The sequence below is a fragment of the Falco rusticolus genome, chromosome 6, assembly GCF_015220075.1.
Source record: "Falco rusticolus isolate bFalRus1 chromosome 6, bFalRus1.pri, whole genome shotgun sequence".
Classification (NCBI taxonomy): domain Eukaryota; kingdom Metazoa; phylum Chordata; class Aves; order Falconiformes; family Falconidae; genus Falco; species Falco rusticolus.
Window position 1 is genome coordinate 36413318 of NC_051192.1, and position 27566 is coordinate 36440883.

At 40.9% G+C, this 27566-nt stretch overlaps 1 protein-coding gene across 2 annotated transcripts in view; it reads right to left on the bottom strand.

Annotated features, from left to right (window-relative positions):
* Positions 1-21151, bottom strand: part of STX7 (syntaxin 7) — a 32976-nt gene extending 11825 nt beyond the window's left edge. Inside the window, exons 1-3 of one of the 2 annotated variants that reach the window (XM_037392118.1) lie at positions 21022-21151; positions 13718-13858; positions 636-705 (exon numbers count right to left, since the gene is read on the bottom strand). In XM_037392118.1, the coding sequence (XP_037248015.1) occupies positions 636-705; positions 13718-13799 (152 nt within the window). In that variant the 5' untranslated portion in view covers positions 13800-13858; positions 21022-21151. Of the gene's footprint in view, positions 1-635; positions 706-13717; positions 13859-20523; positions 20671-21021 lie in introns of those variants that run through there. The other variant, XM_037392119.1, reaches the window with a different exon arrangement.
* Between the last annotated feature and the right edge of the window lie 6415 nt (positions 21152-27566).

Genomic DNA, 27566 nt, shown 5'->3' on the forward strand with positions numbered 1-27566 from the left:
TTAAAGGAACACATCATACCAGTTCATTGGACCGTGCAGAGAAGTGGAAAGCAGCTGACTCTCTCTGCCAGTGGTGCATTAATGGCAGTCCGCCTTCAAGTGACGGAACAGCATTCTGCCTTTGAGCTTTATTTCACTTCTGCTACTTTAGTATTTCTGGTACATGTTTATTCTAGAATGTCATCCCATACTGTAGCTTTCATCACTAAAAAGACATTTCGCTCTCTTGCCCAGTATCACATCTCACCAAAAAATCCAATATATTCATTACCTTGTGAAACTTACACAGCTAGATTTGAAGAGCTGACTGGAGTGGAAGGGTGCCGGCGTTTGTTTTTTAAACAATAAAATTGCTTTCTGGTCCTGACACTTTCCCTTTCCTGATATATAGCATAGATTTTATGGATGTGTTAATATGGCAGGCAATGCACATGGGCAAACCAGCTGACTAGTTTACAGACTATCCAACATTAATTTTAAAAAGTGCATCTCAACATTTAAGTTTCAAGTATTTCTCTATACTTACCTTTCTCAGCAAGATCAAGCACTCTGCCTAACAAAAAAAATACCTCATCACCTACCAGGAGATTGTTTACAATGCAATGAAATTAAACATTGTCATGTGAAGTACTCACAGCTGTTGCCTCAACTCAGGTGTGTCTTGTGGTGTTCCAAGCTGATGTAGTATTCTTTGTATTTCGGCAGCTGTTTGTGAAGAGGAAGAGAAATTTTAAAGGGGCACAGACAATTTCCGCTTTATTTTTATGCATTTTTGCTTGACCATTCTGAAGCCATAAGAGTTGACTGAAAAGTCTTGAGTAGCAGTTTCTACCTACTACAAAGAATCCCCTTAAAAAGTGTCAGACCAACTAGTGAATGGATTTTGCCACGTCAAAGCCCAGGGTTTCTTGTAAAGGATGGGAATGTATTCATGTGTCTAGGTAGAAACAGGCAATTTAAAGATCAGTTAATAGTTTCACTATAAGTATAAATCAGGCCTTTTAATATTAATTTTTAAAATAAGCAGCACAATTCTTATTCTGGTTTACTTATATTTTATGCATGTCATTTTGGAAAGCCATATGAAAGATGGCCATGACATTATCATACATAAATATTTCAGAACCAGTGCATTAATAAAGAGCAACAAAGCATTAACGGGCTTACAGTACCTTAAAAAAAAACTCAACAAACTCCGAAGTCCAGGTTTAAATTGTAACTTTGAGATCCTTAGATTTCTAAATGTGGGATACAAACAACTGGTGATTTTAAAGTGTATTTCATAAAATACACTAGTTTTGATCTGCAGGAAGTGACACATCTGAGCCTTATTTTCAGCTTAATTATTTTACATGTCACATGGGAAAGCAAGAAGAAAAATGGACACACACTTCAAGGTTATGCAGTTTATCACACTGCAGAACTCGTATCCTCAACACACTTTATCTCAGCTTAACACCCTCACAACTCCTACAATGAAAGAATACATATGCAAAACAACTTACTTTTGCTCAACCTCAGCTAGGAGTAGGCTGGTCTTTGCTGTATTTCTGTGGCCCTCCCCAGGCAGACTGGTGTACCACACAGTCAGTAGAAAATATATAACATGACAGTACATGGGATCCTCACTTTACTACCACGCTATATTTTTTTTCTAAATGCAGTCAGAATTGCAAAAAAAGGCATCTCCAAGTAATCAAGAAAACCATTTAAAAAACAGGTATTTTTTCATATACTATGGAAGAGATCTGTAACAGACAGACCTTCAGTTACAAGAAGAGTGTTACCTGTGACTTACATCACGCAGTTAGTTAAAACTGGAATTCCTTAGAAAATTTTTAGTAGTAATATTAATTCTAATCTTTGTTTCATAACAAGTCTCCGGTAGATTAGATGATATTGGATTTTCTACACTGCTTTACATAACGTCCCAATGTCAGCAACTATTATAGGCAATTCTTTCTGTTAACACCCAGGTAACGAAGGCATCAAAAAAAGGGGAAGTTAGTACCTAAGTTTTGTATGAGGTAAAAATCAAATGCTTCAAGGCAGAAGCCTTTGAGGGAACTGAGTGGACATAAGTTACTGAAAGAATTACTGAGGGGAATATCACTGTAAGATGTGTTTCACGCAGCTTGTATCTCAATTGAGCTGAAAAACAGCAAAACATTAGTGAAAATTTTTGAATTTTGGCTACAGTTCCCACCTGCAGCTGAGCACCAGCCAATTCCTGCCTGGCCCACCGTGCTTTGTCTGGGCAACTGGAGCTGGTCACACCAACTGACAAATACCGACTTTGGATAATTAAGCCTTTGTTTTATGTTCAGTGTAATGCATTCTTTTAAAACAAAGAAAAAAATAACTGGCAGGTGTTAACTCCAACAGTGTGAGGTTTTAATACCTATAAAACTGAATGCAAATTATCCTTTATTTGTTCCAAGGCACTCTCCCTTCTAATTCAAGGGCCAAGGAGCTCAGTGATCCTGTATGTACTGTTACAGGGAGAAAAAAAACAAACAACAACCACACACCAACACCAGAACAAAATTGCAAGCACTCTTTTAACAGTTGTTTTGCGGACTGAAGAAGTACCCGTGTGTCCTACCGCCACCTAGAGATGCCTTATTTAACTGCAAATAAAGAAAATGCAGGTTTGTGTTTTAAAAAAAAGGCTCTCACTTGAAAACTTCTCTGAAACAAAGCCTATACTTAGAATATTTACATTCCAAGTTAATTAGATATCTATCCTAATTCTAAAACTGACACAAGTAGATAATTGAGGGGAAATTAAAAGCCAGCACTGCATAGCTGGTCAGCTACACAATTCTGGGCAGAGGAAAGTTTATCCCAGTTCAGGTCTTGTAATTTAAGAATTCAGCACAAAATTAAAACACATTTTACCAAGGAGTCTAAGTATGCATCAAAATAGCAAAGCGCTAACAGGCTTTCAAATCTCAAGGGGAAAAAAATAAAGTAAAAAAAAAGCAAGGACTGAACTGACATCAATTTTTCTATGCTTCCTGTAATTTAGCATTTTCCACCTTAACCTTTCCCAATAAGGTTATTATTCAGAAAAAAATAGCATTTGTATTTTCAAATTTTTGTTCATATGAAGTATACTGCATTCAAAAGTGAAATATTGCTTATTCAAGAATGCAAACAGAAAAGAGGCGAAGCGGTAAATTTTGGCCAACAGTCTTCAGCAGCACTCCCGAGACTGTCTTCATAAAAATGCCAAAAGCAAGTTGGTAGGACCAGTATAACACAGGAAGCAGAGAAGCTGACCTTCCCGAAATCTTGATTTACAGTTGATGAGTTAAAGAAATCCATCCTTTGTACTCCATAATAATAATATAAACATGCTGGAGTGTATACAGGCTTAAAAATGTATTTCTTTATAGTCTTCTAATTCTTTTGGTTTGGCTTGGTTTTTTACAGATTTCTCACTGTGGCTACTACTCATGCAGACATTTGATATAATATTATACATATAATCACAAAACCACCTAAACCACAGACAATGGACACTTAAGATTCAGCAGGACAGATTGCTGGGCCATCTTGTCTAGACCATGTTTTTTCCAAGAAAGGTTAGACCAGATGATCATTGAGGCCCCTTCCAACCTGGCAGTCTATGATTCCATGACTCGTCCAGACTCATGAACTTGTACAGCTTTACTGATAAACAAAATTTAAAATAGGCTTTAAGATATTACCACCTGGATCACAGAGGTAAAGTGTCTGGTTTCCTCACCTGTAGACACAGAGATCTTACAGAACTTGACTGAAACCAAGAACTGGCTTCAAAACTTCTCAGTTGAAAAGTCAGTATCACTTCCTCTCCTCAAGGGAAAAGCAGGATAGCCTTAGCCTCTCCTCCTGAAGGTCAGAGTGTAGAAACACCTCTGCTGGTTCCTTCCACTGCTCCATTTGGGAAACAAGCAGGGAGAGGGCCTTGGCACTGAAGGAGGAGAGCAAAACTACTGGAAAACCTGGGATTACTTTTCATAAAACAAAGGCCCCTAAGTTCCTGCTTCACTGCTGATGGTGGAATTCGTAAGGGTGCTGCCTCCCTCGTTTAACCAGCTTTTCACCCCTGTGCAGGGAGTCCAGGCTGGCACATCAAGGCACCTGGCAGCTGCTTTGGTACCTCTCAATCCATCAGTAATGCTCAAGTGTCCTGGAGAGCCAAAGTCTTAGGCCCAACTCACAAGGCCCTAGCTCTGCACTATAAACATACTGGTAACAGTCAGGGACCAAAGATCAGAGCACAGTTTCAACAGGTTCTTAGGTTACCTCACCCTTTAGTTCTCCCTTTCGCACTTCCTGATTCTTCCAGCTTCCTAAGGAGCTCTGAAAGACAGGAGTAATACAACTACCAGAGGTCCCTCCTGTCCTTCTGGGCATCACTAATCCTGCAACAGAGCCCAACTGGGCCTTGTGCACAATTTTAACACATTTCAGTGCAAAATCTGATACTTTAGCTCGGGTTCCTTGGATACAAACAGCTAACGGCTGGACTTTGCTCAGGAGCTGCAGAAGGGCACACGTTGTGTGCACGTAGGCATTCTTCGCCAAAGTTACCAGGATACAGCAGTCTCCGTCACAGGCACGCAGACTCCTGTGGCCACTTCCACACTGGAGATCAGGGTAGATCAGGGGTCCTCAAACTGTTTAACCAGGGGGCCGGCGCGCAGATGCAGTGGCAGGCAGCCATCTGTGGCTGCTGGGTTTCCCCCCCCCAACCCCCGGCGGGGGGGGCAGGGGGGTCTGTAAATACCGGGGGCTGGATTGAGGACCCTGGGGGGCCATATCCAGCCCGTGGGCTGTAGTTTGAGGACCCCTGGGGTAGATGTTTGCATATAATGAAGCTCAACAAGTCTTCCAGGGCTTATCCTGCAAACCTGCAGGAGCAGCACCTTGCCAGCTGTGGGCTGGCAAGGAGCCAGCACAGAAGGCAAGTCCCCCTTGGGATTTGAGCAGGTGCAGGAAGCAGGGTACATGATACCACGCAAGCAAAATGCATTTCCTCCAAGCAACTGCTGTCTCACATGTAAATGAAAAGAATCTCATTCTTTCCACCTAAAAATGAGTCTTGTATCATAAAGAAGCAATATAATGTCAGTAAGGCTTTTCACTTGTCTTTGTGAAATCTCTTTGTCTAGATCTCATAATACAAAACTATTAGCTGATGAAAGCTATTCTCAGAACAGTCACATGCTCCGAAACAGGTCAGACATGGTTAATGATGAGCCAGAGAAACAATTAAGACCTAACCTGAATTCCTGCAGAGAAAATTATTTGAGAGTCAGTTCATGTTTACTTTTACTAAGCCAAACAGTGGTTCCATTTCTAGTCAGTGAAAGCTCTCCCTCTAGTTAGAGAACAAAAAAAAGGGCACATCAAAAAAATAGTATCTCACATAGAAGACCTCCTTTTCTCTACCTGAGTTACAGAAGTAGTGAGATTTACAGCGGAAACACTTAAATTTTTTAACAGGTAAAAGTATTTGAGAAACATGCTCCTGCCAGATCTGCCACACATACTATTTTTCTGTAAATAAAGACATATTTCACATATTGGATCACACACTATCTTTGCTTAACAGCTAGCTTTTAGCTGGATAGGAAATCTCCTTTCTCCTCCTCTTCCCTTGTTTTTCAGCTGGCTCTGCAAAGCTGTTCCATTATCACAGGTAAATCCAAGTTGGCGTAACTACTGGTTCTGCTCCTTGAATATGAAAATGTTAAGGATCACACAGAAAGTTTCCAACTTAAAATAAAGATACAAATAAATAAAGTAATACAATGAAGACCAAAAGGTAAACAACTTCTTACTTTTAAGAACACAGGAGCAAACAATGTTATCTCCAACTGAGAATTAGTAGTCACTGTACAGGCTATAACACCACAGTATTGTTGCAGAAAAAAAGGCGGGGAAAAAACCCAACCAAACCCTTCAGTAAAATCCTAATGTTTGAAAGGCAAAGAACTAACTAAGAGGAGGGAAATGAAGAGCAGACTGCAGATCACCCAACTTCTCTGGCAGACACTAAGAAGTGTCCAAGCACCATGCTCATCCCTAGCATGCGACAAGGGAAACTGAGGATGGTTGTACTTTGGAACACTGAACAGGCTACAGGACAGAAGCTTTCCCAGGTTACCTACGACCAGCCGTCTTCCTATCTCAACCTCCACTCTATTTAACCAAACTTTAAATCCTCAAGTGGCCATGACCAAGCTTGTTGCAGCTTTACAGCTGGAAAGTAAGGTGAATCAACCAGAGTTCTAAAAAGAAGGCTACAACATAGAAGTATGAAACTAGGAGTAAAAAATACATTTAATGAGTGCTGCTTATTATCCCTTTGCAACCTAGAATCTCATTTCTTACTTGGATCACACAAGATTGCATCATAGCCATGCAGCAGCAGTTTTCTTCAGTGCTACAGTCCAAGCCTGAGCCACCACATTGCCCAGTTTCATAAAGCTACAGTCTAATTGCTTCCACAGGAAATGCAGCACCCATTGGGTGTGCTTGGAAAAAACACCAGCACCAACAGGAGGAACAAACGCCAAGGCATTGTACTGCAGAGGACAAGAACCAGATAAGCAGGCAGGGTGAGTACAAGGAAACCTGCCTTACAGAACCACAAGGCTTAGGACCTATCACAGGAAGGAGGAGCAGAACACTGTTCCAACCAGCAGCTACGGCTGTTCCTGAGTATCAACTGTAATGGTGAGGGTGTCATGTCCCCTCCACCTTTTATTTAAAAAGGGACAGATAAGGTTTAACTCACCGAATAACGTTCACAGGACTAAAACTGATAATGAGAACTTAAAGCCATTGATTTTCAGTCTTTTTCCTAGTTCCTGAGCCCAAGCAGAATAAACAGAATCAGCAAAGTGTTCCTTTGTGCATACCACATGCAAAGTCTGCTCCACATGAGGTTCAGGCTCAGCTATGGATTCATAAGGCAAATAAGCAGTAAATACAACACCAGGACAGTCACATTCAAAAATGCTTTGTCAAAGACCTTACGCTCGCTGCCACCTTTAGGGTAACTATGAAGAAATCTCCTTCCTGTTTCCAGCTGAACAAGTGAGTCAACAAACAGCACATCCAGTTACAGATTAAGTTGTGTAGAATCTAATAAACTTTAGAGTCACTTCAGAGCAGGTTATTGGAATAGAAGAATTATTTGTAAAAATTACATCAGTTCAAACTGTCTTGTGACAACAGACCCCCTCGATTTATCCAAATCCAATTCAACATGTTTTCTTTCTGCACTTAAACTGAGGGTACTTGACTAAAGATGGACAGATGCTGCCGAAAACATTCCTGGATCAATCTTTTATAAAACTGTTACACAAAGCAACCTAATGTAGTGGCAATAAATTCAGCAGATTAAAGTTTTCTGTATGAGCATAAGCATCTCTTTAAAGCTACTAGTGTAGTTCACACTCACTAAAACTTTAAATAAATCACAATGCCACAGTGTTGTACACCTTGCTAACCCTACTTTAATCAAAGGTGACAGTTCACTAGAGGAATCAAATCCAGGACACCAGTCCAAAGACCCCAGAAGAACTGTGGGCTTCATGACCTCACCTTCTTGCAGAAAGATAGGCATTTGACCCAAAGTATCTGAATTCCTTCTCCTATTATCCTCCATATTCAGGTTATGACTTGGGTATAGCAGATTCAAGTTCAATTGCTCAGCCTTGGAAAAGCCCACAAAATGGAATGTGGAGGACCATAATAGGTGCTTAAAACCCCTAAATAACCAGCCTTTTCCAGGTTTTACTGAAACTTCAACAGAAACAACATTAAAAATAAAAATTTATTGCAACTAGAATCTTCCCACAAAGTTAAATTCTGGTTAACAGCAGCTAATTGGAAATTTCTGACAATATCATTGTTAGAAGTCTCAACAAGATCTACTTTAAGCCTATTTGCTTTAAAACCACACATGTACAAAACCACATTTTAAATACAGACAAAACAGAGTTTTGTTTTCATACAGGCTCAGATTTCAACAGTTTGGCAATTTCATTTGCTTTTCACCTGTCCATCTGTATCCTTCTGTAGCTAAAGGATAATCATGCAAATTTGTTGGTGCTACATAGTGGCAGATAGTTTTTCATTAATGTTTCAGCGTGTTTTAGCTACCTACTGGGCTTAAACCACAAATAAAAGGCATACATCAGGGTTCTGTTATTCTTCAGGGTCTTATCATAAGTGAATCTATGCTTATGATTTTCTACAATTACATAAAGTGAAAGGGAAAATTGTACGACTGATGTAATTAAACTCCCATTTTAGTAAAATTTCAGCAAAAATACTGGCTTACAGAAAATCTGGGACGCAACAGAAACTGGGTAAACTTGTGTCACAGAAGAGACATCACATGACAGAGGGATCTCTGCTGGTTGAAGCTGACTTTCTGAGAATGTGCTCTATATGAATTGATGGTTGCACTACCTTAACAAACAGGAAAAAAGTCAGCAGAAGGCAAGAGTCCTTATGAGAAAGTATCTCTCAAAGCCAGGCAGACTCCCTCTAGCCATATGTGGATTGCAGCTACTGAATTTTATTTTATTTTAATTGTCTTGCAGTATGCACAGCATACGTTTCTCCAGCTGGGCTGATTTTCACTGTGCATGAACAAGTCAAATACCCTATCACTGACCTTGCCAATAGTGAGCAAGGGTAGATAATGCCATTCTTACTGACTTTGGAACTACCACTGCACAAAATCCAGCCACGACCTTTATAAACTGGTGGAGTGGGGAAGAGAGAAGTAAAGAGAGAATATGAATGCCTCACTTCATTTAGCATAGGTTCTGTAGCTGATTACAGTTTGCAAACCAGAAATTTTCTAAAACTCAAAGACTGGGTGTACTTTATCAATGCCAGGCTTTGTTCTGTGTTCCCAAGCAAAAGGCAGCATACTAGAACTGCTTCTAAACCAACAGTTCCCAAAGCCTCACCTAAGATGCCAGTAGAGACGTGATAAGTTTTCATCTAGCCTGTAGTGCTGTTGCTTTTCTTCAGGAATTGCACTGAATGATGTATTTGGTAGCTATGAAGAAAATATTAGGAGCAAAGCAAAACAAAGGCATCGAAGTCTGCTTCCTCAATGACCCATACATGGGAGAGACACTCAAGAACAAGAAGTATGTGGGGAGAGGAAAAACCACAGCTGGTTACTACTTCTTGCACAGTTCTTGTCAGAGACACGAGTCAAATCTTTCCAGCTGAGCAGAAGAGCCCCCTATTCTAGGCATATTCTTCCTACTCGTCTAAGTGTGGAGTTATCCCCGTAGCCAAATGCAAATCCCATTTTGCTCCCTCTTGGGAATATCTTTTTAAACAAAATACTTTCCCTCATTTTACTACATACAGGAATCAATTCTTTAAAAAGCAGAAAACCATTAGATTTCAAAGAACTGTTCCCCCTCACCTTCACGGTTTAAGAAGTTTGAACATATTTAAAGCTTTCAAATTGGGCTTTTTGTTTGTTTTACTTATTCTACTTTCATTTTTCTGTTTGTTGGAAGATCAGATTTCTTCTTGTACAATTTGCTACATGCTCTTCAAGAGAGGAAGAGGGAAAAAAGTTTAAGAAAAAAACTCACAGTATGGACTCAAGGCTCTCATCCTACTAGGCATATCGTTAGTATGGTAAATGAACATGTCTCGTAGAAATACAGATTTTTAAGCAGGCAGGACATGTTTTGACACAAAGATATTTTTTGTTAGCTCATTTTGTTTCTGTGCATTGCACTCATTTCTTGTCTATCCAGTTGCTGTAAATGAGTGACCAACAGGAAATATTTCAAGGAAGTATTGAAGGAAGGCATTGAGATTTCTCTCAAGTTGGCAGCAGCTGCCATTAAGCTGCCACATTAAGTGAGAGTGTAACCTATGAAACCCAGTTCTGGAACTACCGCTCCTTCAGCAAACACTGATTAAAACACCTTGATTATAGGTTCTCCATCTGCAAGGCCCAGACAGGTTGGAACTCTATACCTTGCATCGTTCCTTATGTGCTCCATATTCAGAAAGTTAGGGACAAATCTCAACCACCTTTAAATGCATATATTTCAGAATTCCAACACAATGTGTGTCATCTAGATTTTATAAACAGATATAAGATAGGCCTGGAATAAGAAATACAGTTACTTTGGACCAGATTCTGAACAGACAGACTTTCAAACTTTAATCATAAGTCGTGTTCTAGTAAGACAGAAATGTAGCAGCTGCCTAACAGGTGCCAAAGCTCATTATACACTTCTTTGGTTTTATTGTTTAATTCTGAAGTTTCCTTAGCTGTTCACAGATCTGCTTCTCATCGCTGTTAACACAGAACCAAAACCAAACCACTGAGACATAGCCTGCAGGCATCACTAACGTCGCTGAGGTTCAGCACACAAGACTGCAGCTCGTTCAAGCACAGGTAATTCAGGCTCCTCACATATTAGAGCACTGCTCAGACTCACATGGATTCTCCAAAACGAGAGCCTAACCCTCCCTCTCGCCTGCCCAAGACCTGCTGCTCTACATCAGATGTCAACAAGAACCTTAAGTTTTGCAATTCCAGCCACTCAGTGGAACAGTTTTAACAAAAGGCATGGAGAACTGCTTGGCAGACTAGTTCCCTAAATCTCTCAGCTTGGAGATGTCACTGATAAAACATGAGTTTCAGGATTAGGAGAGTAGACTTTGTTCCCTAGATGTTGCTAAGTGGTGTTATAATCACTTATTTCTGCAGAAATGCTGGAGACACAAAACAGATCCTTGTTTAAAGAACAGCTGAAAGAACCTTCTTTTCATAGAATGTTCTGGGGTTTGGGATCCCAAACGCATATTGTTTGCCCTGCTGACTTAAGTTTCCAAGAGAGCTCAGAGTGCAGACAGCAGTGTATGCTGCCTTCCGTTAGCTAGCTCAATTATATCTTCAAGGTCCTAAAAACGACCCACCAACACCCTCCCCTCCAAAGAAACTCAAACAGCCCACTACAGACAGCATTTACTGTAGTGGTTCACCAGAGTTCAGGCAAGGCAGAAGCAATTTACAACTCTTAGCACATCTTTAACACAACAATTAACTGCATGATTGGATCAACAAATCAACAAAACCTGTTCTTTCCAGTTGAAAGTGTGCCAAATTAACCCAGCTGTTACCTGAAACAAATAAAGGTTCTCTCCATTAACACAGAACCCAAACCAAAAAGCATACTTTCTTGCAATTCAATTATTGGTGTGCTAAACCAGCACAGAGATGAGCTTTGCTTGCCAATCAGTAACAGTGGGCTACATGAACGTGATGGAAGGTAAGGATCAGAAGTACTGATACAACAGCAGCCTGATGTGGATGCGTTATGAAATTTGAGGTATTTAATATATGTATTTTACTTGTATACATATTAAATATGTATGGCATATTAAAAACAGTTAATCAAGAACCATCAAATTTATTACTTAGAGGAGGTATTTGTAATAATTCAACCCTGAAGAAACGTTACAGTAAAAACTTGTTCTGACCAATGTTACTTCCTATAAAACCCTGGTGTATTATGAAATCTTGGCAGCAGAATGTTGTCTAATATAGGAAGTGCTTTTGTGTTTCTCTCACAAGTTAAAGGGCCAGCTTCCTTCCAACTGATCTGTATCTCATCTATATCTCTGTAGTAGTATTCACAGTTTGCTTACATGTTAGTACAAGTGTAAATTAGTATTGATGAACCTCCTGAAATGGTTCGGTAATTTGAAACAACTCTCTCACTCTATTAATCTCACTCTGAAAACCAGAATATCTACACAAGTCCAGGTTAACCAAGATTTCAAACGTGTTGACACATCTCACAAATGCTAAGCATTTCTGGACAGAAGTGCAAAATCAAGACAACTGCTTAGAAGGAAATACATGGATTTAGGGTCAAGATTTCTATTTCTGTCCCTCTCCCTCCCTAACCAAGATCGCAAATTGCAGTTTATGAGACACCTGCTCAGCAGCTGTCTAGCACTATAGGTCCCTAAGCTTGCAGGTTTCTCCCCATTTGACCTGGAAGTTCCTGCAGCTCACACCTTCGAACAGAAACCTAGACACATACTACACATGGAAACAAAACAGCTAAAAAAAAGTGTACATAAGCCCTTAGAGAGCTCAGTCCAGAAAACATGTTCAGTGCGCCCATGGAATCCAGATCCTCATAAAATCTACCAGAAGAGAATGGACTGTAAGAGTAACTGGGTGGCTACAGTTCAGTCAGATCCACAGAAGAATGAGGGACTGAATCCAGCTGTGTACCTACCAGTCCTTGAAAAGCGCTTGGCTGGAGCTTTTAAAGGCAAAGCTCCTGTTTCTGAAGCCAGGCAGCAGTAGGGCTAAGAAAGATTTGGGTCTGGGTCTTGGAATGGCAGAAGACCTGTCTATTGCTCATATTTTAGCCATCTAAATTTCAAAAAAGGAAAGGAAAGCAGGATTGCAGGTAAGCCTTGTGGCATGTCTCTCCTAAGCCTCGGCGGCTTGCTTTCAGTATGCCTTGTTTGTCATGAAGGGAGACACAGCAGAAGCAAGAAGGGAGATGGAAGAGGCAGGATGAGACTAAGGACTCACTGCATCCAGAACAAGTTGGTTAATTACGTTCAGAGACTGCTTTCACAGTGCTCCAGTTTCAACCACTGATTTCACTTTACATTTTCACCTGACAACTGAGACTTCTTTTTTACATCTTGGACCCTCAGTATCTGACACAATTGGCAGGCCTCTCTGGAATACCAAGTTAGAAACCATGAGACTGAGTGAGTTCACTGAGCAGATTTTAGGAAACAAAGTACAAGAGCTTTTATAGAGACAGTTTGAGAATTTTAAGTTGAGGAAATACAACCCAGATGAACAGAAACTTTTCAATAAAGCAAAATTGCAATTTTTCTTCCTGTTGAGATTTAAAGAAATTCTTTCTGGAAGAAATAAAAAGTAGATGAAAAACCAGGCAAAAGCCCAATCTGTGCCATTAATTTGTGCTATAAACACCAACTCCTAGAACTTGTCTTGAGAAACAAAGATCGAAGTTTTCATAAAAACTGACATACTTCACCAAACAAAACTGCAAATGAATTCTAATAATAAATTACCGGTTTATTCATGCACACTATGTCCTGCACAACATTAAAAACATGCATGTCAAAACCTAGCCATATGCTATTTGTGGTTAGCTCCCTTCTGATGAACAGTACACTTGGCTTAATTTGTGAGATCAAGTTCTATTTGCTTTATATATACACACACATTAAAAATATAATGGAAAACGGAGGGTAAGGGAAAAGGACTGAAAATCTTAGCAGCCTAACTTACTGCTAACACAAACACTCCTGTTAGGTGGCTAAAAAAATTAGGTGGCATTAATCTAAGCACAGGTATATTAAAACTTGCAAAATCTTATTTCATATCTAATATATACTTCCAAGGGTAAGCTGCAAGGCACAGCTTCTGTCCCTGCTAAACAATTCAAGCTCCAGGAAATATTTGACATAATCCTTGCTCAGCAAACATCTCAATCTACCATCTGCTGTGTGGGGTGCCACAAATCTGTCAAATGAGCAGATGAAGTCAAAGAATGAATCCCCATGAACGGATCTGAGAAGCTAACTTTGAATGGAGGGCACCACCATTATTAAAGTTCTACATAAAACATTCATAAATGCAACTTACAGCATTGTGTGATCTTCTGGATGTTAGAAGTTATGCGTTGGGCTAGTTGATTAGGATCCCCAAAACCTGCACTGTACGACATGGCTGAGTAGATTTGCTGTCACAGTCATCCACGATGGGAATAAGGCAGACAGTCTCCACCTGTTAAGGACACCAACCCCCCCACCCCAGAAAACAGAGTTATGTCTTGGTCATTGGTTTACAAATGTCTTCGTAATCTTAAAGAATAATACACAGGAAAAGATTACAGAAAACTCCATATACTAACATTTAGCCTCTCCAAAAACACAGTACTGCAAATGCAGAATTTAAGGGAATGCTTTCTTGGAAAAGTATTAAATAAGAATATGACATCCTTTTTGAATTTCCTGTAATAAATCTATTAAGATTCTTAGTAATACACATGGCTTCAGATCTGCAATTACTCTACAGCAGCTATATCACAGAAATTACATCAGTTGACAAACTTGTTATGTATTTCCCCCACTGTAAGCAAAGAAGAAGTACGCATTTTCATTAGCTGCCATTCCAGAAAAAAGCTGTACATTTTATGTCCATGCCAAGTCCTCTGATGAATTACATCCCAAGCCAATTATATGGTTATTTCCATACCATGCATCACCCATCCCACCAATAAAACCTAGCATATATAAACCACTGGAAGAAAATCCAGCAGATATCACACAAGAGATCAGAATGAAGGAGGTACCTACTTCCCTTTAAACAGCAATCATTTGTTTTATCCTGTTTCAGCTGCTGTGTTTCTCAATACAAACTAATTCTTCAACAACGTGGGTATACAAATCCATTTTTAGAGGTGGGGTTTTTTTGCACCCAGAGCTATCATATCTTATCTAAACAGATCAAAATCTGACAACACAAATACACACCAATTCATTTGATCTAAAAGCCCACATATACCATCATGCAGCATGTAACTACTAGAGATGTCTTAGCCTTCTTTCCATCCATACAGACCCCATTTCACCACAAGCTCAAAGATACTCTAAATCTAAATTAACAGTACACACCTAAGGATAACATGCAGTGGCAATTTATCTGTTCTGCAGTGAGAATGCAGGCTAATCAAACACATGCACACCCAACACAATCCCCCAGTTTCACCCAGGCTGTGCTTAGTCTTAACTTTATCCTTTCCACCCTCCTGCACCCCAGTTTCATGGGTTGAACATTTTAACTTCACCAGTTCCCTGCAGTTACACTGTTCAACCCAAACCACATGCCTTCCAAGCACCAGCCTCTTCTCCTGGCCTGTCAGCTTCTGGTTACAGGTACTGCCAAAATTCAGTTTCAGGGAGAGAAAAAAAGTACATTTAAATGTTTAAAAAGAAAAGAAGGAAATGAAAAGGCCAACTGATTTGTCAAGTGTGATACCAGCTGTGCTACAGTTTGAAGACTCAAGTCCTTACGAACCTTTTTTTAAAACAAATAAACAGTCCTTGTTGCTAAATATATTCTTTTACCTTTGGAAATGCCTGTATTAACAGCACAACAACATCCTGATTATTTTTTTTTTAAACATGACTGTTTTCACCTCTCTCTGATATGAAGTATCTCTAGAGTGGAGCTGCCAAGACATTGCACTGGTCAGGCACTTTCCACCAGAACTTCACCAGGGATGTAACTACAGAGGTCAGGCTCGTCCCTGCCGCCCTGCAGGTTATGTTACCTCTGCTGGTTGGATAAGCTGCAGCTACCATGAAGACAAACCCTGCATGATTCTGAAATGGCTGCTGCATGAGGGTCCCAAATTGTGCTTGGAGTCTTCAGGCCCTGAAGTATCCCCTAGTAATGAACAACCTGATTGCAGATGAGGCCACAGGGAGTGTATCTGCACTCTTCTACATACTTGCTGCACAATAGCGTCCAAGCCATGCTAGCTCTCTGCAGTATTGTTTCCTGTCTTTGTCTGTACCACATGCAGATTCAAGTTATTTTGGGTCACAGACTGAAGACCGTAGTCAGTCAACCAGCCTAAATCCCACTTATCTGGTCTGAGGCTGGCATAACAACCCTTGATCTTTTTTGGAAATTCTAGGTAATATTTCATTGAATTTGTATTGTAAGACCAAACCCATGCAAACTTCATAGCAAATAAATGGCTCTATGCCTTGGTGTATTCACACGTAAGGAAAACCTACAAATTTAGTGGAAAATACAATTGTAGGCATAAAATCCAAAGAAGCCACCTAAAATAAGCTAGTTTGAAAAAGAAGATTTCTCAGAACTGTTGACAATTTCTTTTAAAGTTATAGCTATTTCTAGATATGTTAGTAGCATGCTAACTACATCACTAGCACTGGCTAAAAATGCATTTAATTAAATATTATATTTAATGTTAAATGTTAAACATTAAAATGCAGCTGTATGAGAGAAGAGACATCAAAAGACCAAATTACCTTTTGTAGAAAGCCTACAGAACTAACTGAAATCGTTCTTTACAATTGGTTTTAATTCCTTCATATTTGTATTCACCAGACAGCTGCCTGTAACACTGTCCTCAGCAACAGCATTACAATCAAGAGATAGACACAGAATATTTCATCCAAGTCTTGACAAAAGAAGTGATTGACTTTCTTTTTTTGTCTTGACAATTTCTACAGCCAAGTTTCTTTAAACTAGCTACGCTGACAAATGGACAAATTGTACAATACATAAGACTTTGAGCTTTTCCACTTTCTAGCTACATAGTTGGGCAGCCAAACACAACACATAATGAGAGGATGTTCAGACGAATGACTGCAAAGTCCACAGGATATAGTTCAGCTTTTTGACTGCACGTGTAGATCTCTTTTATTGTTGATACAATTCTTTGTATCAACACACATATTTCAATTGAAATGTATAGCAAATTTGAAGGATAGCAGTGTAAATTCACAGCTGTTTCACTCCATACAAACTCATCAATCCACCAGCAATGCTATTTCTGAGCACATTAATAATACAGGTTGGTAACAAGGTAAGCTACTGGTCTGGGGAACAAACAGAAAGGTAATGGTTCAGCCATCAGCTCTCATCACCTTCCAGCCTTCACCACAAACTCCCCAAGTCAAGAAAAACAAAACTGAACTGCTCATAGAGAAGATACATTTTGTATTTGATTATTATTAAATGGGAAGTGTGAATCCTCCCCATTCTACCTCTCACAGCAACATGGGCATCTGAACCAAACTAACACCCTACTTCTACGCACGCACCCTTAGCTTGTTAGCGACGAGTTACTCAAACTCCTCTGAAAGCACAGATAGCTGAGCCCTTGGGAAGTCAACTGGAGTTTTGCTAATGACTTTGACAAGGTCAGGGTTTCAATCACAAGGAAACAAACGTGCACCAAGCATTTCCTTCCATACCAAGGTGATAGGATCATTCATTCATCAAGACTCTGAATTTCCATAGAAATTACCCCTTCTCACTTCCACAGCATTTAAGTACCCTGTCATGACATATTTTGGTACTATTGCCTGCATAACTTTTAAAATGGGCAAGTTAATAGCCTGCTGCAGTTGAGGGAAGTACACTTTGCATTCAAACTGGAACAGAGCTGCATCTGTGGTAAGTCTTCAGTTCCCCTAAAGGTTTCAGTCAGGTGTAAGCTTCTGATTGTACTTTTCATCTTCCACTCAACATCTCTGTCTTTGAATGGAAGTATACCTAGTGGCAACTGGGCTTGTCAAGCTGCTGAAGGAAGTCTGAAGAACTACTGGCACAAACAAAACAAAGAATCAGAACACTTCATCAACACTCATTGAAGCAAGACCTCTCTGTACATACCTGAAGTTTAAAGAATTCAAAGGTTTGCTATACATTTTTCCTAATTTTCTGCATTAACTGCTTCCTGCATCACACTGTCACTCCGTATCCAAGCGAAAAATGAACCTTATCATCAACATGCTTTCTAGAAAAGTTGTTTGTCAGTCATAGGAAAAGACACACTTTTCCTCTGGTATTTCCAGTCAGATCACTGTTGAACAAAGAGACAAGAATACAGGAACTCCACCACCGAGCAGCTCCCCAATGCCATTCTCAAAAGTTCCATCAGGACAAAATAATGCAGTGTGAGAAGCACAGCACACATTAGATCTCAGCAGTAGCTGCCTAAATATCTTGCAGGCTCCAGTCTGCTACAGTTTATAAATACCTAATCTATTCTGTATTTTCTCATTTAGATATTTTAAGTTTTCCTTCTGTCCTATAAATCTAGCCCATATACACTACGATAAGAATCCTTAAGCAATAATTTTAGTGTTTAAGCAATTCTTCAGCATCAGTACCTAGAAATGTTTACAGGGATCCTTCACTTTCAAAGAACAAAATGTACATGCTGCATTCCATAGAAACACTTGAAAATTTAAAGCTGATCTGAACTAGGATTTAATGCCTTTAAATATCCAAAGGCAAGTCATGGGACTTGTATGTGATTATTTTTTTTTCCTAAATAAAAGTCACAGAAACAAAGCTTCTCCAGATAACTTCTAAATGGGACTTCCTTTGTAAACTACTGCCAGAAAGAGTGAAAACCCTTCAAACAGGGTGAAAACACAGGCAAAGATGAAAAACTGTTGAAAAACTTTGGCAAAAAAATATTGCAGCCAGTCACAATGTTAGCTACAGGAAATTTGTATCATGGTTACGTCCATGATTAGTACAATTTCTGCAACATAACACTGCTTGATCTATTTCACCTCAGTAGGTTTTACCACCCGAATACTGAGATGAGACAAGGTAAATCGCTGGAGTGACTCTGGCACCTACCTAAGCCAACTTGAAACACATCACCATCTTCAGACAGCATCTCCTGCTGACCTTAGCAGCAGCTTTGCAGCAAGCAAAATTAACCTTAAAAAAAAACCCAGCACTCTTGGAATAAAGGGCAGACCCTATGCTGTAAGATAAGTACTCTGTTACAGCACCTGAGGGATTCTTATAACTGACTCATACCAACTGACTTTGCAATATACAGGTGAGCATTAAATCTGTCACTATTTCCTCTAGTGGGGATGAGGGAGGTGAAGTTTTTTCTGAATTTAACTATTTTTTTCCTCTTATATTTAGGCTGAAATATTTAAAGATAGAGATTGCATTTCCTGCTTGGTGTTTTTACAACTTCTAATGTGCTGGAATCCTGGTCCACAAAGGCAGGCTGGAGACTTCCATAATACAAAACCAACCATGGAGTATAATAAACAAGCAAACAAAATAGCAGTAAATTAAATCCTTCCTTTTGCTGAAAGAAAAAAAAAAGTTTCCAGATTTTCTTTTATCATCAAGTTTCAGGCAGAAGTCAAACTTGAAACCATACAGGGTAGGGAAAAGCAAGCAAAGTTTATTTTATTTTAAACTGTCTTTGCTCTACTGCAGCAACACTAACATAAAAGATGACAAAGGGCAATTTTTTGTTCCGTTCTGCCCAGTTCTGTTAGCCTTGCCACATTAGTCATCCTGAAACACACCAAAGTCAAGCTTACATCGTGTAATGGCTAGAAGTTGGGGGTTTTTTTAGAAAGAAAAAAAAATTATTAGGTTGTGCCACTGGTTAGTTTTAGCCATTTTCCCTACAAACAAAGATGTAATATAACACAGTGGCATTTAGAACTGCCCAATGTGCAAAACTAAATTACAGAAGCCTAAAATACTATCAAGCATAACGTATCACCAACACTCAGCATATACAGCTAAAAAAATTATGCTTGTCTAATTTATCCACGCCGGTATTTATAAGGAACTAGGTGAAGGAAGCACATAGCTTTCAGAAGCGTAACATAACATATCAGTTCTTGAGGAAATGCCTTGAGTAAGGGAATTACGTTCCCTAGGAGTGCACAGAGTGTTTAGAGGCCTGACAGTAGATAGGAAAACAAGCACTGGGCACTGGAACTACTGTGGAGGGGAGGGAACAGGAGGGCTGAAAACGGACCCAAGATGACAGTTTCTTGTACTGCTAGTAGACAAACAACATGTTATGGGAAAACGAAGCAGGACCAGAACCACAAGATGTCCAGCAGTTCCTAACAGCAGCTTGTTCACTTTGAACCAAATGCTCAGGTAAAGAACATTGAGGCAGAAGGTATCTTCGCACAAAATCTGACTGTGCTGGATGTCTAGTCTCTCTGAGGTCAACCAGGATGCCAAGGACTACATATAGCTCATGGTCTCCTTTTTTTCCTCTCCTCCCCCAAAGAGTTTCACTTCAATGTATGCCACCAAAAAGAGCATTACTTAATATTCAGATACAAGATCACAAGAGATGTCTTCGTGACGGGAACACAAATACAGTTTGTAACAATGCCACCATTTAGCATCACTTTCTTCTAATTTTAACATATAGCATATAACTTTTTTTCTTCTTCTTTTCTATTAACAGCACTTGAACAAAACCTCAAGCTCCAAGCAGAAGGGCTGTGCTGCCAGCAAAGCACACACCTGGATGACGATCGGCCAGGAGGGCTCTGCTCGCCCTGCTGGCACGGCATGCTGCCTTTGCACAGCTTGTTCATCAGTGGAGAGGCTCGCAACACGTGAGCACATCACTCCTGGAAAAGTATCCTGGGATTTTATAAATGAGCTTCAGTCAAGACACAGAACCTTGCATTCCATGCAAAGCAGGATGAAACCCTTCGCTTCCTTCTACAGTTTCAAGAAGTGCCCGTTTCTGATGCAGCGGTAGGTGGTTCACCAGGCAAGCAGTCATAACGTCGGGCCTGGGGCCTGATGCACCAGGCCCAGGCTCACTATTTACACAGGTGATTTTTATATCTGCCTTCCTCCTACTGATGTGCTTTGCTCACCTCGGATCTGGAACAGCTCGGAGAGCATTTCGACACAGTAAAGGTGGCCATCCTGCCTTACGGTTCGACATCAGCTGCTGTAAAACCCCGGCTGTAGGCCCCGAGTCTCTCCTTGGAGCATCAGGGTCAACGCCAAGCCCAAGGCCACGACACCGGGGGGCTGTCACGGCGATGGGTGCGGGGGAAAGGGTGGCGGTGACACAACCGACCGCAGCCCCGGCCCTGCCCACCTCACAGCCCGGTCACCCCCGCTCGCCCACAGTCGTCCCTCTCGCCCCAGGCCAGGCGGCACCGCCGGGCCGTCCCGGCCCGGGGGAGGGGGCGGCGGCCCCGACCCTAGCGAGGGCCGCGGGGCTCCGCGGCCTTGCCCGCCGCCCTCTGACAGGCTCCCCCGGGCCGGCCGCCCCTTCCCGGCCAGCCGGCCACCGCCCTGAGCGCCTCCTCCTCCCGGCGGGCGGCGAACACCCCCAGCACCCAGCCGGTACTCCCTGCTCTTACCCGGCCCTGACGAACCTGCTCCCACCGGGCGCGGCGGGCGGCGGCGGCGGCAGGGCGGGGAGGGGCGGCCAGGCCCCGGCCCGTTCCCGCCCCGGCCGGCCGTGACGGCGGAGGCGTGGGGAGGCGGGGCCGTGCCGCTGCACCGCCCGGCGGGCTGGGCGGGCGGGGCCGGGCCGGCGGGTCTCCGGGCTGCGGCGCCTGAGGGGCGGCCGCGCTCGGGCCTGCGGGTGCTGACAGGGCCCGGCGGCTCCCTCCGGGAACGGGGCAGACCCCGCCCCGCGCAGGCTCCTCCGGGAGCCGCAGCCCTGTGCGGGTGGCAAAAGTGGAGCGGGGGAGAGTGTAATGTAAGGGAAAGGTTCTGTTGTGCCGGGGGTTGAGGGGAAAACCTGAGTAAGAAAACAACATTACAGTGAAAAATACAGCGGTAGTACATTAATACCCTGCTTTGAAGCGCTGCCTTCAGTTTGGTCTCTTTGTCTTTAAATGGGAATGGACACTTAGTAAAAGGTGAGCGAAAATGTACATTTAAAGGTGCCACTAGATGAAGAGATTTATATTTAGCTGAGCGAGGGGCCAAGCGATGCCAGAACAATGACAGATGAGGGGTGCGCCGACACGGTGCCCAGCGCTGGGCTGGGCTGGGCAGGCCAGGCCGCGGCAGCAGGCCCCAGGGCGGCGGCAGCTGTGGCTCCTGGGAGCGGCGGGAGCAGGGACACAGGGAAACTGCCCTCCGCCTGAGCCAGCTGCCTGGCAAGAAGCGGCAGGTGAGCCTTGAGGCCGCCTGTGGAGCAGCTGGGGTGCTTCTGTATCCTCCCCAGTTCCTCAGACGGAAAATTACAGGACCAGGTGCTCCCCAGAGCCCCAGCGTTAGGCTGCTTCATCTGCAGCGTACCCCCAAGTGCATTAAATACTGCAGACAAAACAGCACATGGCACCTGATTTCTGGGAATACCGTCTCCCCCACAAAGCCCAACCTTGCCTAGGGAAGAGCTGCAGATGCTGGAAAGTGCAAGTCTATTTCTGCCACATCACAGATCTTGGTCATTGCTAGGATTTAGAAATAACTAGAGAAGTGGAAATGTTAATAACATCTTAACCAAATAACACTTAACAGAAAAGACCAATAAACTGCTAGCGCAATAGAGTGAAGTTTGAGGCCTGAAGTAGACAAGGCTACCCTTTACATAGGTGGTTCCTGATGTGTCTCAAAGCATGCTGAAAGGAGAGACAACATACCTTCTGAGACTTGTATGCCTGTATTTAGTTCTTATGTTAACTGGTGCTTAGAAATGTCTTTCTCACTTCCATAAATTACAGTTACTAAGGAAAAAAAACATTCTGATACTTCTATTTGCTGCAGGAATCTTGTATACATCTTCGTTCTAGTTTTAATAGGTTACTTTGATTAGCAGTAATCTTAATGCTGCTACATGTGCAGGACTTTGCCCCCATGCTGTTGACATACTGAAGCTGATCAAAAATGATCTCACTAGATGGTTCACTAATGAGAGTATAATGAACATCCCTTCTGAATTAAGGCCTAACCTTGATTTTTATCTCCAAATGCTTGTCTATATATATAAACTCCATTGATTGAGCCCAGTCACTCTTGCTTTATAAACCTTCAGATAAGATCACTGTCAGTTTTTCTCCACAAAACAATAAATCTTTTGCTATCTGATTTCAAATATGCATTTCCCATTAAAAGAAGTGACTCTTCATTACTGAGAATACTTCATCTGCAATGACTACTTGGGTATATTTTTTGAAGCATCACAGTCATCACTGATCAATGTTCATTCTCATGCTATGGAAAAGGGGTATCCAAATGCTTTCTACTGATGCTGGATATTTTATGAACAAAATGTTGGTGTTCACCTGCTGTTAGCTCACTTACCATCATCATCCACCTTTTATTGTTAAATAATGAAAAATATTTGTGATATCATTCTTTAACTTAACTGGTTCCAGCAAAGATGTTACAGCCTGGGAGGAAAATCTGGATTCTAAAGCAAACTTTTCATTAAAATGTTGTCCGTACTACGAAAATATTTAAATAGCCTCTTTAATATAATCATATGGAATGATTATGAAGATACAGTTACTAGACCAGCCAGAAAGTCCTATTTATAGATCAGATACTGCTAAGAGCATGTTATATCCTTGGAAGATTTCTGTTTACTCCTGTAGAAAAGCCATTCACTTGGAGAACGTGCACTGTTTTGCCCTTTTATATAAAACAAGAAGATTCCTTTAGTTTCCTCTGCTAGCAATGGTGCACGGAGAGGAGTTGTAAAGAAGCCATCTCTAAATGTTACTGTCAGAGATGCTGAAATGAAGTGCTGCTATACAATTCTGTCTCTAAACTGATTTCATCAGCTTCTTTCTAGAGCTTCCAACAGCATTGCCTGGGGATTGAGTTCAGAATCATGTATTCATTTACTTTTCCTGTTACTTTTGGAGTGTGATCAGATATCAATTGATTCAAAGAAACAGGGAAAGCTCTGGGGAAAGAAAGGGGAAAATGTTGAGACTCTGCTATGCATAGGCACGGCATACCATGAAGGATGCTCTGGATATTCACTGACCAAAGATCAGAGTATTTGCTAGTTATATTCCTGTTACTGTGTGTAAAACTGAACTAAAAGGGATGTCACTTCAAACACATGCTGTTTGATATCTGTATGTTTGATAAGATGTTTGAAAGAGTTGGAAGTTAAACCACACCAGCACAGTTCAATTTTGAAAGAGCACACCTTCTTCCTAGCCCAGTATCCAAATCTGTCCCATGTTCCTGAATCTGTATTTCTGCCTCCCCTCTCCTACTTCTGCCCTGACACCTAACCAGTACATACGTGGGCCCAGCAGTGTGGGTGGCACAAGCATTGAGGCTGCTGGTGACACAGGAGCGAAGCACTCATTTCCATGCAGCTCCCCATGCCTGCACAACGCATGATGAAATGAAGGGGAAGCAGCCCAGCCCTGGCCTTGTATTCCTGATGAGTGTCCTCCTTCCAAGGCGTGGTGTGTAATTTACCTTATGGGGAAATCTCATCCTCTGCTATCGTATTTTACTTGAGTGCCTCTACCTTTAGGTATTAAGAGCAATGCTGCCAGTATTTGGTACCGACGGCAAACCGCTGAGCAGGGCTCTCCAGGTAGTTCTTACTGCATTCCACCATCAGGAAGAATTCCTCTTATTGTCGTCATCATCTCCATTTGCTAATTTAATTAAAATATCTGCTGCAGAACCTGAAATGAGATTAAGTTCCTATTACACCCGATGCTGTCAAAATTATGATGGTTGACAGTTGCCAGCCTGAACAAGCTTATGGGTTAATTATATTGCAGAATGGCCTGTAAACCAAATTTGTTTAAAAAAACCTGTATTGACCATTTGCATACTTTTTAGGCTGGTACTTGGTCTCCAGCAGCAGTAATTAACACTGTAGCATATGTTTTAAATAAACAGAGAAAAAATCTGTTCCCAATATTAATGTTTCCTAACAAAAAAAAAAAAAAAAGAAAAAAGTTTACTATCAACTTATTTTCAAATCTTCCTTTGTCTTACTTTGCCTTTCTGTTTAATTTTCGAAGACCATATTATATGCATTTTATCTGCACTAATGAAATGAGCTGACATTATAATTTCAAAGCCCAATCTTTAATTAAGTAGTACCTGCAAATACATAATCTTTTTAACTTAAGCCAGACCATTTAGAAATGATAAAAGAGTTATAAAGGGCATAAAATTAAATGGCAATATTTTATTCAGATAAATAAATACAAAACTACAGAAGGAAAAATATTAAAAAGAAGAAAATATAGGGACTTTGAGGCCAGCAACTAGCTCTGATAGAATCCAATAGATTTTAATTTGGAAAATTTGAGGTCATTGTTGAGCAATCAATCTTCATCATTTGATGAAGCAACTCCTTCTCATTTTACAATTCTTAATTACCTTCATTGCTTTTTGAAACGTGGAGAAGAAAAAAAACCACACAAAGGCATTCTGACAGAGTTTGGCTAGGTAAACCAAACAGACACCAAAAGCAGGGGGACAGAGGCGGATAGTTATTAAACTGTTATTTAATGATAGTTGCAAAATGTGGTGTCAGAAAATCGGGAAAGCAGTTCTGGTTACCCCCAGAGTTTTAGCAGCTTTTCCTTCTCACTTGTTTGCTCTGCCATTGTCACTGTACATATCAGTATTCCGGGTTCTGTTTTTCCCTCTCTCCATTGTTCCAGCCTTGTTTGTTGTTTAGCCAAAATGGAGATCTGTCAACAATTGGATGATGTTATGGCATAGTCCTTACGTGGCAGCATAGGCGGCGTTAACCCACCAAAGAAATAGGCTCATCCACTTCCACAGAATAAAAGACAGATTATGCAATGGGGCTAAAAAAAGGAGTGGCTGATTAAATGCATTTATGGCATATACCCTCTGTAATCTGTTGAGGACTGGTAGAAAATGTCTCAAAAAACAACCAGAAACTCAGTGGAAGCTCCCTTTGTTGCTTTTTCTGCAGTGAGTTCAGAGCAAAAGGTGTCAATGAAAGATGTTAAGATGACCCGAAGACATGACTGGGTTTGAAACCTGCAAATTTCTACATAGTTGAATGTCTAAACTTCTATTATATGCCTTGCTTAAGCTTGGTTCCCCACAGATGGGTATCTAACACCATTTTAGATGTCCAGATCTGTTCTACCCGACTCTTAGGTGCTGCTTCATTGGTGCTGGATGCTAGCCCCATGTAGACAGCTCAGGTTCCCTAAGGCATCTTAGGTGTCACTAGGCAAACTATTCATAGCCTCTAAATATCCACGGACTACAGCCTGAGCTTAAACAGCCATTCTGGTTGTAGCTGTAATCAGTGCTTAGACATTTACCATTAATATAAACACCTACCCATACACACTACATTTGCCTTAGTCTCGAAATTTGTCCCACAGTCTAGGTCTTTCAAGATGTACTACAGCTTTCCTATATACTTCTATGGTAATTTGACACCTGATTTTTCTAAGAATCTGATTCTGCCTTTCACTCTTTAGCCTGGGTTTGGTACCCTTATTATAGAAAATCTACAGCTGTATGCAGTGGGGGTCAGGATTTTACCTTCTGCTACAGCATGAATAGGCAGAGGAACAGTAGAAGAAGCCTTGGCTTCCGTCCTAAGAAACATTGGAGACTAATATAGCAAACTGGGGGGATATTAGACACTGGGAGAATGAGGTAAGATGGAATGACACTGCAACTCCAAGCACAAGGCTTCATAAATGTCTCATTTTAAAAACACTAATATTTTGTGGTCACACTCTATTCAGGTCATCCCTGAAAATAACACAAAAGCCCTCTTTCTCCTCTCCTTCCTCCAGACATATGCTTTAGCTTTAGGTATTTTGAATACTGATATTTTTTCTGACCAGGGTCTTAAGATTATGGATGAAACTGAGAAGAATTTGAGATGAACAGATGTCAGAACAGATTACAACATCCCAAAGATGTAGCTCATTTGTACCAGTAGATAAAATTGTTCTTGCCATGCAAAAAACATACCAAGAAGATAAAAAAGAGGGAAAAAAAGTTTTATTATTTAGTTTATTGCATATATTAAAATATGCAGCTGCTACAACAATCAGTGTATTGCCCTGATTTCCTATAGAATATCTGATGTGCAATTCCTTTCTTTTGTTCTCACACATGTAAGGCCTGATTCAATTGCCTGCTGCATGTAGTGAAAAATTGACCACTCTTCTCAGTCAGCTATGGGCATCTGCTGCTCTTGTACTGTTAGTTGCGTGCTTTCTGTAGCTGTTTGTTCTTTTAGTGTTTGTGACTCAGAAAATATGCAGCTGACTATAGGACAGAATGACTTTTTTTAGAAGGCACTAAAAATCTGAACAACCTTCAAACCCAATAATAGTTTTACATACAACTAACAGAAAAAGAAGACAAAATCAATGGAGTTGTTATTTGGCTGCTTGTTAATTTTCTATAGAAGAGACTGCTTACTACAATGTAATTTTTTTCTGACAAAATGTTCATAATAGTGAGGTAGAAAATTACTCCCTTATGAATAGTACAAAATTTTACCATGCAGCTTGCTGCTGAACAGAGATCTTAACTCATCAGCACCTACAGTTTTAAAAATGGCCTCATGAAAGCACATAAACATAGCTGAAGAAAACTGAGAACCTATGCTGACATACTTTGCTCAGCCCAAATATGTAAGCATGAGTTATGTCTGTAAGCTGGCCTGCTCATGTGTTTGGAAACAAACACACAAAAGAGCATGTGGAATCTCAGGATTGTCAGGGGAAAGAAAATAAAAGAACAAAACATAAAACATTGTAACATCTATTGATATCTGGAGTTGGAGTACCCCGTGCAGTTCTTGTTGTCCGTCTTCCCCCTTCTTCTAACTCTCTTTATGCAGTAGGAGTAGAAAACATAGAGAACAATGCAAAAAGGGTGTCCAAAGGTATGGAGTAGCCCTCTTGCACACACAGATCAAACAAAGATTCCATGGATTTCAAGGTCAATA